Source organism: Triturus cristatus, chromosome 12 (assembly GCF_964204655.1).
Source record: "Triturus cristatus chromosome 12, aTriCri1.1, whole genome shotgun sequence".
Lineage (NCBI taxonomy): Eukaryota > Metazoa > Chordata > Amphibia > Caudata > Salamandridae > Triturus > Triturus cristatus.
The window spans coordinates 157,397,683-157,412,947 of NC_140595.1; the positions used below are offsets into that span (position 1 = coordinate 157,397,683).

The 15,265-nt window shown below is 45.2% G+C and overlaps 1 protein-coding gene across 4 annotated transcripts in view; it reads left to right on the plus strand.

Moving 5' to 3' along the window:
• The window catches only part of ITGA10 (integrin subunit alpha 10), a 307,154-nt gene that overhangs the window by 250,051 nt on the left and 41,838 nt on the right, over window positions 1-15,265 (plus strand). For all 4 annotated transcript variants that reach the window (XM_085637685.1, XM_085637688.1, XM_085637687.1 and 1 more), the window contains 2 exons: window positions 8,186-8,271; window positions 13,831-13,972. In XM_085637685.1, the coding sequence (XP_085493811.1) occupies window positions 8,186-8,271; window positions 13,831-13,972 (228 nt within the window). The remainder of the gene's footprint in view (window positions 1-8,185; window positions 8,272-13,830; window positions 13,973-15,265) is intronic.

Below are 15,265 nucleotides of genomic sequence, written 5' to 3' on the forward strand. Positions count from 1 at the left end.
CAGCACATGCCGCCGCCTTGCAGCACCACCAGTGGTGCCTGACTCCGCATTACCGCTATTTAGGGCCGCAACTCCAACTGCTGCACCATTGGGATCTGAGATGTGGACTCCGCCCGCTAAGATCCTGACTGTCGGCGGTTGTTCCTTCAGCCATCGTAATCAGCCCTATAGTCCCTAACAGACGCATCACCTTTATAATTACATAAACATGCACTTACTACCTTTCACCCCTAGAGGGTGTCGATACACTTCAGGCCACAAGCACTGTAGTCATAGACTTACCCCTAGAGAGCACAAGGCTACCCACTATAAAGCAAAAGCTCCAGCTTGAGGAGAGCTTGAAACTCCTGCACAACCCTTGAGGAGTTATCCTTTTTGATTCCCACCCAACTTAGGTTAGGGACTCTGGGAATCTTTTGGGGGGAGACTACGCTGCTCCTGTAGCTCTCCCTGAACTTTTGCCACAAGTTGGTGAAGACCCCGTTCTCCTGGGGCCACCACAAAGCCAAAACAAGAGTTTTTCTTTGAAAAAGGGGTCAGGCCCCACCGGGCATTATGGGGCGCTCCTTGCGCTGCCTTATGCATTTTTAGCAGCGGTTCTCCTGCTACACTGGGAAGACCCGCGTCTTCCTTCAATTTTCCCTTTTTTTCTTTGTATTATGCCCCTTCCGTTGGGGCTGCGCAACTTGGGCCCCCCGCATGGTCTCTCATTGCAGGACAGCCTCAGGAGCCCACACCAGGCTGCCCCAAGCCTGCACGCTGTGTGAACCACACTACTCCATACGGTCATGGGAGCCGGCAGTCCTTTCTTCCATGCCTGTTCCAGACCCACCCTTATACCCATGGAATTCATCTTGGATCTCCTCCACATCGCCTTAGAAAACAACTACTTTCCATATCACGATACCTTCTACCTCCAAGTCAAGGGCGTCTCCATGGGAGCTTGCTTCGCTCCCAACTTTGCCATTCTCTTTGTCCACCATCTGGAGAAAACACACATCCTCACTACAAAGAACCCATTCATCGACCATATTACCCTTTGGCGTCGATACATCAATGATATACTTCTATTATTGAAGGGCTCCACCCTTAGCCTGAACCCCTTCATCGATTGGCTTAACCACTCTCAAACCCACCTGAAATTCACCCACGAATCTAAATCCAATGACCTCCCCTTTCTGGACATCACGATACACGCAGAAGACAATAAAATCGGTACATGCCTATACCGGAAACCAACTGAAAGAAACACCCTACTGCAATATTCCAGCAACCACCCGCGAGGCCTCAGAGATGGCCTCCCCTTTGGTCAATTCCTCAGAATCCACAGGAACTGCAAATGGCGGAAAGATTACTTTAGAGAATCTGACATCCTTATCCAAAAACTACTTGACAGAGGCTACCCTAAACGTCTTGTCACCAGAGCTCGGAAAAGAGCTTGGCACTGTCACCGTGAACATCTTCTCACACCACAACCCAAAAAAACCTTGATCAGGATCGCCTTTGTTTCCAAACCAGCCCCTGCAGCAACAAAGTCAACAAGATCATTAAACGCAATTGGCAGCTGCTACAACCGTTCGAAACATTCAGAGAAGCTCCTCTTTTCTCATACCAACGAGGCAGCAATTTAGCCACACATCTTGTCCATGCCATTACATGGCCAACGGAAACACCAGGCAGACAGACGATCACGGCCGCCTGGGGCCTACCCCCTGCTATTGGTCATTACAAATGCCAAGCATGTATCGTCTGTGATCTCACAGTCAATACTGAAGACTTCACAACTAACAACCGTACCTACAAACTGAAAACCCTCACAAACTGCAGATCCCAAAATGTCATCTATGTCATCCGCTGTCCCTGCGGCCTGATCTACATTGGACAAACTACGCAAATGATCAAACAAAGAATAATCCAACACAAAAATCGCATCAATTGCAAAGTACTCACTGCCTCCTGGTCGCACATTACATTCAAAAGAATCACTGCGAAACAGACATTTCCTGGCAAGTGATAGACCAACCCACACTTCCGATCAGATGCGGCAACATGAAAGCATTGCTTAATAAATTCGAATGCAAATGGATGACTATCTGTGACTCTGTTCATACAGGCCTGAACGCCATAGACGAGTGGAACAGTACTATCGCACTCTAACTATCCCTTTAACTCCACAATAGCAGGCCCGAGCGGAATTGTAACCTTTTTCCATCGCTCATCCTTCCTGAGTCCTTGTTTCACTTTCAATTGTTGCGACCTTGTTAGCCTTCTCTTCATCCCCCCTAGCTACTTCCCTGCCTGAGTCTCACACTGAAAACCTTGTTATCCGTGATTATTCGGTTTTAGTGCTTACATGCGATACTTGTAATATTGGTCCCCCCTCATGATCTTAACCTCCAACGTTCACATACCTGGTCAGTAAATACCTTGTCTTATCGGTCTATTGTTTTCATGTGATATTCAATATAGGCCTCCCCACATGATTTTATCCGCGTTTTTTCCCCCGGTTTTTCCCCTCCTCCAACCTCTTTCCAATCGACCGAATCATGACATCTGTGCATTACCATGAGTTCTTCTAAACTTCGTGTTCCTTTATATAGTGATTACGATTACACCATACACATTTGCTCTAGTTGTTACCTATGCAGTTTAGTTGTTCCCCTTGCTCCTCTCCTAATACTTTTCCCCACCCTTCTCCCATCCCCACACAGCACCTACACCTATCACGAGGCTTTACCATTCTTGTCATCGGCCCACGGTCACATGACCTGTAAACACGGCGTGTCCCTTTAATACACCGCCGTGCGCTCTCAGCTCGTCTACCTGCCCTCATTCGCAGCGGAGAGTCACCAGCACCGGCACCCCCTCACGATCGGATTAACTCCTGAATTAGAAGTAAGTCCTTGCTCTGCGCTTGCCTTCCGCCTCCCCTAGTCACCACTGTCATTTGATTAGCCTCTGATTATTTTCCCTCTCTTCTCCAGCTCTTCCCCTCCGATACCGATTCGCAGTTCCCCCTGGACGGGCTAATTCTTTTCCCGCCATCGTTACTTGCCGTTACCTGTCTGTCACTCAGCTCTCATACACGCTTCTTGGCGTGTACTCACAGGTAATACGGCTCTTTTTGACTTTTCCTCCTCTCCTTCGTTACCCTTTCCCAGCTCCCCCTAGAGCACGCTGGTGTCGCTGCTCTCTGGACAGTCGCTGACCGGCTTCCTTTCTCCTTTTTCCCCCAGCCCTCCTTCGACACCGAACTGCGGTGCTTTGATGACAGGTTGAATTCTCGCCCGCTCCACTGACTGATGCCTCACTCTCACTCGGCATCCACTTCAACACGCGTCCCGGCGTGTTTTTCCAGGTATTTTCTCGCTACCTGCGTGCATTTCCCACTGATGCACACCCATTGTTTTCCATACTCACGCCCTCCTCCTCTCCACAGGACATCCTATCTGGAGTCCTTAGCACCCTGACTACCATCCGACTGATTTGGACACAGGACCGTGTCCTTTCCAGGTAGTTACTCCTGCCTTTCTCACCCTTGCAATGTTCCTACCCTTGCACCTTTCCCCCCCTCCTTCCTTCCTTGCGCTAACTATCCACCTCTCACAACCCCCCCTTTTTTTCCCTCCCTTTTCCCCCGTCCCCCACAATACCCACACTCACCCATTGCTGATCTGCATGCGCTACACCCACCCCTCTTCCTGATGCCCCTCCTTCTCTTCCCCCTTGTACAGCACCGCTTTAAATCCAACAACCCGGCCCTGAAGATGATCCTGAGTTAGAGGATCGAAACGTCGTCGACTGCTCAGCGCAAATAATAGCGCACCATACGTTGTGGTTCCATCAAACAATTGCCTTAAATTTCAAATGTATTACACTATCGGAACCACCACTATTCACTGTATATATTAAGTCACCAATCTCACTCTGCGCCGTTTTCCACTGAATACACATTGTCACTTGCGTCGCCACTTGTTGTGTCACTTACACAATTAAGCACCAAGTTCAATTTCGGGTTGTTTTTATGCAATTCTTTGCTTACCGTGCTGCTACAACTGTACTTGATTATGCTTTAAAATATACGATGCCCAGTGCACCTTTCAAACAAAATGTTGTTCCCAAGAGTCTTCCTCCTTTGCTGCAATGTATTTGACATGCATGTCTAACTGTCTTCCATGAATTACACCAGTTGAGATAGTGTTGTTATTTCTCCTGTTCCAGGGACAGGGTGTCCAGCTATGTGGTGGGCAAAGGTAGGGGAGACAGGCCTGCCACCGTTGGGGGGGAGCGTGATGGCACTCCCCCTTACCTTTGCTTCTCGAGGCCGTGGGTTGGGGTCTGGGCCCCTTTGCTCTTGTGAGGGGAGAGTGACGGCACTCCCTCACCTCCTCCTTCTTTCCAGGGTCCAGGGATGGGGTCCTGGGCCCCCTTCCACCTTTGAGGGGGAGTGCGATTGCACTCCCTTGCCATTTATCTTCTCAGATACAGGTAAGGGGTCCTGGGCCCCTACCCACTTCTCGCAGAGAAATCACGACAGCGCTTCCCCATATTTTTCCTGATCTTGGGGCAGCCTCCGGGCCCAGTCCCACCCCGGAGGCAAGATTAATTACAGCGGCAGAGCCCCACGCACTTTGTGCCAGCTCGGAAAAAGTGAAAGGTAACTCAGCTTCAAACGGCCATAACTCTGGCCCCGTTGGTCTGATTCGGGTGATATTTGCCTTGTTTTGCTCCTGGTGGCACGCCCTAGCCTCTTGGAGCACTTTCTGTGGGATCTCTTCTTTCATGCGCAGATGCCCAGCCTTTCCTCCCAACTGATCCTCAGGGGGTGTTAGGGGACCAGTGTCCTTGGTCCTGGAGGAGTGCCCCACTGGTCCTGGGGTCAATCAGAGAAAGAGTCCTTATTCCAGATGGCAGTCAGGGGGGTCTTCCTTCCAACTGTCCATGGAGTCAGCCTCCAGTCCCAGTGTCCAGCAGAAAAGCACAATTAAGAGACAGAGCTCTCCTCCCTGCACAAGACCTTTTAAGTGGGGACTGGAGTTTCCTGCAGGGATGCACCCCTGGCCTATCCTGAAGGGCCACATCACCTCTCCGCCTCTGTATCCACCTTCCTGAACAGCCTTCTGGGATACTTCAAGATGGCATCACCCAGGAGTCACTTGCCACATGTGCTCTGGAAATCTCAGCTCCACCCCTCACTGACATCACTGCCAGGGCCTACCCAGCAAAACGTCAGCGGAGCCCCCCTACTGGTTTGGCTCCAGGGTCTGGGCTCCACCCTTTGTCTAGTGGGCTGGGGTCGGCCTTCTTCCTGACACACGATAACAGCTGGCTGATTGATGCAGAGCAGTCCACCCACCCCTTCCTCCCCAGGAGCTGACCTAATCATGGTTAATTGCTCCCTTTGTGGGGGTATGACTTTGTTCCTGCTGCTGGAGAGAAAAGTAATTATCTCAACCCAGCAGGGTGACAAAAAGCCTAGGCTCTGATCCTGAGCTGAGCCAGAGAATCATGACATTCCTGGATGACCCATAAGCTGTACAGATATGACTTGGGACTTTACAGCATTGTTCTTTTCAGACAGGATACGCTGTACATTGGTATGACCCTAGTGTTTTTAGACCAAGGGTAAGCGGAGCTGCACTCTAAGGCAGTTTTACCTATAGTGTATAATGGAGAGTCACTGCAGAGCAGACAGTAGAGCACACTGACCTTCCCTATCTGTGTACACCAACATTATGAGACCTATCCCAGGTCAATATCCAACCCTGCAGAGTCCCTTCTGTGCCAGGCTACGTGGGCACAGTTCCTGATCTGTACACGACAGGAGTCTCCCGTGCTCAGCCCTCACACGTGCACACATGTTCACATGCAACCAGTCAAGACCCTTTTACCCTTGCTGCGTCGCAGCAGCCTTATCTTAAAAGGCAGGCACTGGCGATAAACACGCGCAGTCCATTTTACCTGGGGTGTGGGCGAGTCACAGGTTATGAGGCTCTCCCACAGTAATAGGTAAAAAAAAAAAAAAACAGGTGATCAAAAAGTGAAAAATCTCGCCGGATTAGTTGGTCAGAACCACCTTCTCACACTAAAGCTATCTGCCGAACTAAAAGCATCTAGTACGCCAATGTACTTGTGGTCAGCCTCATGCCCTAAACAATTTTCCCTTTTGCTTGCACTTCAGGCTATAAACACCATCAATTCCTCAGTTCAGATGTCGCACCTAACACTCTAAACCTGCTATCACAACCAGACAGCTTCAGGAGCCAAACCCTGACCCAAGTTCCTTTTAAAATACAGGCCCATTTTTAGCTTGTATACCTAAGCAAGATCCTAAGTGTTGTGGTAGACCCAAGACTCTGTGGAAGTAAACCATTACCTGCACAGCTACAAATCTGCGTTCAAACCTGCAAGAGACACTGAAATAGCTACAGCAGATATGTAGGAGGATCTGCACTACTCATTACATATCAGAAAACAACCTCATATTTGTTGCCTTTTCCAGAGATTATGACACTGCTGAGTAACACAAATCATTTGACAGACTAGAAAACTGAGAAGCAACAGTGGTTTTTGCTCTCTCTTAGTTAAAACCTTCCTCTACAACCATAGTCCAAAAAGCAAAATGCCATTCACTTCAGTATCCTGCAGTGTTCCCCTTGTTCACCTCTATTGTTCCTCTTGTGCATCATCTATGTGCAGGCTTGTATGGGTCTGGCACAACTTCTCGAGCAGTACCAAATAAATGTATAAGTATAATCAGATGACAAACAATCCATTTCTAGTCTGATAGCAATACAAGCACTGCTAAAGTTACCAGAAGTGTGGATCACAGCTGACTAGATAAAGAATGGTGTCTACAATTGAATAGTACGAAGGATGATTGCAAAGAGAAAAAGTGGAGCTCTCTCAGTTCCATTTGACTGGTCCTCAGGCATTGAACCAATCCTTCATCAATTACAAAAACCAGGAGCCTTGCCTTCACATTTAATTCAGACGATCAGGTGGAACTGAGGCGAGCCCTCTCCATATCTCTCCTGGACTATTGCAAATGCATCTACACTGGCCTCTCCAAGCGATCATTACCAGGATACAAACACTATAAAGCCAGGCATCCAGAATATACCATAGAATTCGTAAATGAGTATATCAGGCCTCCTAAGAAAGCTCGCCAATGATTACCAGGTTAAGTCACTGTTAAATTCAAGTTGGTCTGCACCACCCATGAAGGCTTTCTTTGAAAAAGGAACAAAATTCCTGTTCAAACCTGCCCAACGCTGCACCCGACTTGAAATCTATGGTCTTTGTCCTCTTGCTAAATTCATCAATGTTTGTTCGAACAAACGATACGTTCAGCAAGTTTCTTGGGTGGAAAACTCAAGAATGGAATTTCCTCTACCACTTCTTGAGATCGAACCCAACCACCTAATTTTGAGGAAACTCCTGAAAACCGCACTATTCATACTCTCGTCTAAGCGAAATGCCGTAATATGCCAGACTATGACCAGATATGTTCAGTTAAGGCTACTTTTCCTACTTGACTGGTGGCTCCAGGGTGTAAATCTACTCACCTGATGAGTCAGTCTAATCCTAATTTCAGATGCCCAAGGAGTTAACTTTCAACTTTAAAGCTCTATGTTGAGATGTACAGGTAATGGCAGTATGTAACAAAATAAACTGTCTACAGCAAGACCTACAGGCCCCACAGTCCACTAGCTCCTCAGTTGTATTTTTGTTCCATATTACACCCTGGAGGAAAGCCCCTCACTAATATCTTTACAAGTAGTGACAGACAAAACAAAGTGCCTTATTCCTATAGCCGCACTTTTATACCTCACCGTCAGCACTTTAGAATATGCTCTGGCTAAAGTGTTGGTGCCATGCAATGTAAAGACAACACACCGCATGAGCTTCTCGCCCTGAGACACTCTTCCTTTAGAGAGTTTTTATGGTTCCTGTGCTGCAAGTCACACTCCCCATTGATAATGGGCTTATATTATTTAAATATAGGGGTACTTTTCCGGGCAGCATCTTAATTGACAAGATCTCAGTCAAGACAGCTCTCATAGCATCAGTTCTGTGTCCACCTTCATTAACAGGGCATGTGTTCAAAGGACAAGGCAGCTATCAGAACGTCAATGAAGTGTCCACCTCCTTTCAGAGGGTTTTTAATCTCCTTCTATTTCAGGTCCCATTCTTTAAAGACTGTGGGGATGATGAAGAATGCGTCCCTGATTTGGTTCTGCAGGCGAGCATGGACATTGTGGGAAACAGGTAAGTAATGCTATGAGGGGTGAAGGAGAGGTGGCTGGGTGGACAAGGTGGACAGGGGAAGAGAGACAGTTCTTGCACTTGTGACCATTATTTTGCTTCAGCATGTCTGATATAGTGTTAGTAGCCAAGGAGGATAAAAACTGGTTCCACACCATAAGTCAGTTTGAAGCCTTAAATGGGAAGAAGTGACAAATAAGACTTGTCCCACACATGCCCCACTGCATCAGTCCTATAGTACCTCTCACAGCCACTGACAGGATAAAGAACCCAAAAAGAACACGTCTCAGTACAGACACATCTACACAGCACACTCCCAGTCAGCACACTGAGCTTATTATTTAACACACAAATAAGAAGAAAGGCTCAGTTTTTTGGGGAGGCCACCATCAATGCTGATGAATGGTGTGGTTGTCAAATAGTAAGGCAGCACAGACTGATTCCACCTCATGCCTCTTTCATCCACCACCACACTGCACTTTCTCTCTCTTTATCTCATTTTTGCAGGGTTTTCTCAGCCCTGCATTCTCCCTTTATTACTGCTTTCATATCCTTCTCTTCCTTCCTCTTTTTCTGTTTTCTGCTTTTCATTGATCTGCCTCAAAGTCGATAAAGTCCCATTCCCCGAAAATGAGTGCCAGTTGTCACCACTTGGACCAGTACAAATTAAGCACTGACAGAATGGAGAACCACACTTTCCATAGACATTCCTCTTTGCAAAAAGGAACCATGATATAACACCAGTGACAGAAAGACACTAAAGGACATGCGCATTCCAGATTACTGAAACGAGCCATACCTAATTGCCATCACCATTCTTACACTCTTGCATTTCCAATGCTCCTAAGATATTGGGTTTGCTGTGTTACTACCTCTTTTGACCACAACTGCAGTCTTAACTGTCTTTCTCTATTATTGTGATGAATTCTTCTGGGTTGCTTATCTCTATTCTTCCAGTGTACAAAATATTTGTACATGATGTATATTAAAATATTTGTACATGATGTATATTGAAATATTTGTACATGATATATATTTGCAAAAAACAATGGGCAACCCTTGTGGAGCTTGACCTGGTACCTCATTTCTTTAGACTGTCACCCATATTCACCCACACAACTTTCACCACTTCCTCATTGCAAAATGCTGATTCCCCTGTAGTTTGTTTGCCTTCTTACTGGTAGAATTGTTTTACACCTCAATTCTTACTCTTTTCTTCTTCCATTTTGGGCCAAAAACATCACACATAGAACATAGGAGCCGCTTAACACCATGATATCCTAGCCGCCCATGAAGGCAGCCACGACCAAATGACAAAATGCAGAACTCAAGGATAAAATGCAGGTTATAACAGATCATCTACCTCCAGTATTGATACTTACTTAATTTTATCATAGCAGCACTACAGACTCAGGAACATAAACATAAATAAAGCACTTTCTGCTAACATATAACGCACTCAAAAAAATTATTTGCATTGGTTTTTTCAAATATAGCCATACCGACAAAAATTCACCACAGTGCTGCATACAATCTGAACATAGGTTACAGGAGTACAAAAGACAAGCTAAATGAGGTAACCCCCAAACGCCAAAGAGTGATTTGAACAATGATATCAATCAGTGCCAACAATTAGTGCCTACCACTTGGTCCCTGGAAACCGTCTGCCCATGAATCTACAGAGTGTCGGGGTTATCCCATCTCGGGGAGTCTGATCTCCGACTGGATTAGTCAGCCGATCTTTAGTGTTCCAATATAGGCTGTAGTGGATCCACCAGGGCCCTTTCACCTTAAAGAATGTTTTTGGGGAACCTTTGGCTGTGTATACCACTCTTTCCGCCTCCATATAATATTTCATACCAGTGACCCATTGGCTCAGGGATGGGTGGAGGGTTGGAACGCCCCATCCCAAGCCTAGAGTGTTTTTCCTAGGCAATTCCACATCACCAGGGATCCCCAACATTGCAAAGCGAGGGGTGCAAGGGACCTGTACTTCCAATATGGAGATCTATTTCGAAGTTACCAACTTCCAATATGGTTGTAAGGGGGCAATCCCAGAGCATGTGGAAGTATGAGCCCATATCCTCCCCACATCCTAGGCATTTGGGAGAGCTTGCTATTACCATTTTAAACAGTTGGTGTCTGTGATAATAAATTCTTTGAAGGACCTTAACTTGTATGAACCTCAGGCTCGATTTTATCGCAATCTCCCTAAGTTGCTTCAGGGCCGCTTCCCAGTACATGTCCTGTAAGGGGCCCACATCTATTTCCCACTTAGTTGTAAGGGAATGAAGGTTGTCGGTCTGTTATTGATCAGGGTGTGAAAGGTAAGGGAGATAGCCTTGGAGGTCAACTCCTCCAAGAGTATCATGCCATCCAAGGGACTATTGTCCTCCAGTTCTGCCCAGAGTATATTCTTCGCATGTAGAGCATGGTGGAGTCGTAGGTATTTAAAATGTTGAGGCCTGCAGATCCTACTCCTCCTGTAGTTCGCAAAAAGACTTTATACCTTTCCTACCTCCTATGTCCCCTAGGGTTGAGATACCAATGAGGTACTAGGCTGACATCTTAATCAGACTCCTCAGTTCACATAATCGGTCTCCCACCTACAAGAAGTCTTTCTAGGTTATTTGTTTTCCAGTCTACATAGGTTGTAGCCTTATCCCAAGCGGTCTTCGCTGATTTCAGTAAGGGGTGTCTGGAGGATACCCCATAAATATAATGTATATGAGATTGCTTCTCCATCAGATGCCTCTCTGCCCTTGTTGCCGAATCATCCCTTGGTACATAGCCCCACTCATTTACTGCCTGTAAGTGAGCCCCCAGTGGAACACTCTGAGGAACGGCAGGGCAATTCTGTCCTTACAGAGTGATCTATGCAGGGTACGGAGTGCTACCTGGGGGGTCCTGTCAACCCAAAGAAGGATACACAGGGTACCTTTAATTTTATTAAATAGGGCACCAGCCAGGGAGGGTTTTGGAGGACATATAAGAATTTGGGTAGCGTGATCATTTTAAATAAGATGGCTCTACCCAGAATCAACAAGAGGAGGTGATGCCATCGAGCGACATCACTCTGGAACCATTAATAGACCACCTCGAGGTTCAGATCCAGGAACCTAGTCTGGCATTGAGTACTTTCAATAAGCAGGTATCTTAAAAAAGTCTTTGTAAACCGTAACCTCCGGAAGGAGTTCTGCTGTCGGAGGCCAATCCCCCATCTTCTACAATACCGACTTCTTCCAGTTACTTTTGTAGCCTGCATAGCGTCCGAATGTGTAAAATATCAACAGTACCACTGGCAAGGAGATCACCAGTTTTGTTAAATACAGTAAAATGGTGTCTGCGTACAGTGATACTTTTTCTGGTACACCCCTTACTTCCTGGAAGTCAGAGGCATCTGAGCAGAGTCTCAGACAGCATGCCAACGGCTCTAGGCACAGAGAGAGCAACAAAGGTGAAAGAAGGCAGCCTTGTGGCATCCTCCGCAAGGAGAAACTCGCTTACAGATATTCCATTAACCTTTACCCAGGGCTTTAAGTGGGATGCAAAAACTGGGGGGTCTCTCAAAGGGGCGTGGCCAATGTAATTAAAGGCATGGCTTAAAAACATGTAAACTAAAATCTGTGCTTAGCATAGTGTGCTGCTCGACTTGTATTTTGCTGTTTCTTTCATTGCATCCAGATATATGATTCCACAAGTAACATCATATCTACAACAAGTCAGGACTATTTGCTTTGTCAATGGTTGTTAGTTGCGCAAGATAAATAAGCAGCAACTATAGCTTGTATACAATACTGAAAAAGCTTCCACTTAAAGCCCTGGTGACACCACAACAATGTTGCTACTCCTGAGTTTCAAAAAGAGAAGGGAATCCAGAGAGAAAATGTCTTTCTTTATAGGATTTCCCTTCCCCCTACAACGCTCACCTGACATGACGTCATGCCGTAACTTCTCCAATAGTGAGAAGTGAGCAGTGTGAGTAGGGCACATCGATGTGTTGCTGTCACTGCAGTCCGGAAAAAAACGGCCCCCCCTGTGTCAGGGCACAAAACAGAGCCCGATAGAGACCCATTTCGAGGCCCCTTTTAAAAAACTGCCAGTACTCAGCACCGGTGATACCTGGCCCACTTAGAGCCCTGCCTTTACCATCCCTGACTGGCTGCTATAGAGCAGGAGAAACCAACTGCAATATTTTGGGCCGAACCCCAATCTCTCTAAGACCTGTAACAGGTACTGCCAGCATATAATGCACCCTCAAGCGCAATTAAATTTAAATTTTACCCAGACCGCTACACAATGTATATTGTGCAAGTACAGTGTTGTTCAGATGATGAACTTCAAAATATTACTAATTAGATCATGTTCAGTTATACAAGGACTTAAATAATTGGAAAGCTATTGGCAAGTTGCATCTCTCCATTTTATTTGGCCCCATAGTCAATGAGAGAGGAAGTCTCCACCCTGTGTCTGGAGGAAAAATGTAGCAAGAAGTCCTCAAATGATGAGGTTCAGATTGCATAGCTCCCTTTGCATCGATTCAAACCATTAGGAAGCATGGTTAATTTGGAAGAAAGCTTCAGCCATGGCTTGTTTTCACACAGTTGTGAATAGATCATTTCAGTAGGTTGAGACCAGCTTGGTGCACAAGGTGTGTTGCAATATAAGCAGGTGCAGAGAAGCAGGAAAAGAAATAGACAGGAAGACAGATATAAAGAAATAGAGATATAATGATAGATAAATGGACTGATCCATTGGTTTGTAGATAAATAAACAAGTGGGAAGGGTGAATGGATGGAAATATGTGCAGGTCAGGTAGGTGAACAGATGGCAATTGGGGGTACAGATGAATGGACATACCAATAATGGATGGATGCTCTGTTGACTAAGCCGTTCACCCCTCCAAGGAAAATACCAGTGTGAACAGAAATTGGGTGGTAATGGAATTCTGCTGTCATTTATATACTGCTTTATAATCCCAACAATGGAATCAATTATGTCCTATTGCTGTTACCACATTCCTAGCCAAAGCCCTGCAGCAAAGTAGCAGCTAATATATTCAAACATGTAGAATATAATTTATGCTATTTTCAGTTACACATTGATAAGAAACCTTAAGGACCCCATATGGAAATTCTCCAAGATTACATTTTTGAACACATCTGACCTTCAGCTTGTCACCACCAATCCCTAACAAGCACACAGTTTGTTGTTTAATAAATAATGACAAAGTAAAAAAAAATTGTCATTTGTCCCATTAGGTTAGGTTCATCTACTTTTAAAGCCTGATGAGGACAGGATGAATTTCAGATATGAACTAATCTGTAAAACAAATAAACTCTTAACATGGTTTTCCGTCCTTTTTCACATCACTTTAGATGGCGTGAAACCGGGCAGGAAGCAATGAGCAATGCACATATCAGAGACATTATAGAACGATTAACATTGTGTGCACAACGAGGATTAGAATGGGGTAGAGCAGGGTCGGCTTATATGTAGTACTAATAGATGACATATCTATAAATGCATTTACCATTACATTTTCCCTTTAATACTTTCTAGACATAAGCCGTACATCGTCCAGAGTGGTAAAAAGAAAGTAAGCCTAGACGTCCTCCTCGAAAACAGAAAAGAAAATGCCTACAACACCAGCCTGAAGCTTTGGTTTACTAAAAATCTCCACTTTTCCAGCATGTCTGTCAAGGTACATTTTATGCCTTCGCTCTTGTTCCTCATCTGTTTATGGTGTGTAGTATAAATGGTCCACCTAGGTTGTTATGGTATATATTAAGGCACACTTCAAGAAGCTATCCAAAGGTTTTTTACATTTTTATTATTTTTAACTAAAAACCACAGGCATTTTCTTCTATCAGTTATTTCTTACACCATGGGGTCACTTAGTTTGTTGTAGGTGCTCCCAGCACGATAGGAAAGAAAAAAACACTGTTTAAAAAAAATATGGAAAAATTAAATGTTGAAAATGTACACAGGGGTGTGGAATTTAATCCAATATCTACTTGTCCATGGGGCAGGTTGCTTCATAACTCTACTTGTCCTGTAACAAAATCCACTTGCCCCTTTGATGTCATGTAGTGCGGTGACAAATTATGACAGTAATATCATTATATAAGAGCTCTGATATAGCCTCTCTGATTACACCAGGGCTCATTCCATAGTAGTGTTTGGACACTTGCAATCCCCTTATGCTACTATGTTTCCGCAGATCTACATACTGGACCTGAAGGTAGTGGTAAGCAATAGTTCCAGGATTAGAATGCCCTTTTGAGTCTGTGCAAATATACTAACTTGCATGTTTTAAGGGTCTTCAACAACTTTACTCATCTTTTCCCATACTGAGAAATGTTGGAAATTTACTCCTGACAATGGCAGATGTAAAACTTCTTCCAGAGTAGGGAAAAAAAGTGGTTGGAGGGAAAGTAAACTTGCAAACACTAAGATTTTCGCATGAGCAAGTCCACGCATGCATATTTGCTCATGCTAAAATGCAATTCACAAATATTTTCTAGGAGTACTATTTATTGCCCTACTTATGTAAATTCTTGTCCTACTTATGTAAATTCTTGGGAATACACGAAAGCTGTATAGCTGGACTTAATGCAAGGACACATACCATGGGTGCACTTTTGAGACTTTCTTTAATAATTGGGCCCCTAATTTGGTCTGGCGTTGACCATGACCTTTTGCGTTTATTAAAATTCTGTCCCTTTCTCTCTGCATTGGCTGGCTTCACTGAGTGACAACATTCTGCTCTTTCAAGAGCATATTGGCACACAAAGTAGTTTCGTTCAGTGCCAGTAACTACTGTGGCAGTGTGTGCTTTTTGAGCCCCAAAACATTTACTTTTGCCAATGTTTGTTATAATGGTGAGGGCCTGGTAGCTCCCACACCAATAAGGTTTTACAAAAACCATGCCAAAACAAGTCACACATTGACAAAACTAAAAGGCTGACCACCAATTTCAGACCTACGGGCTTTG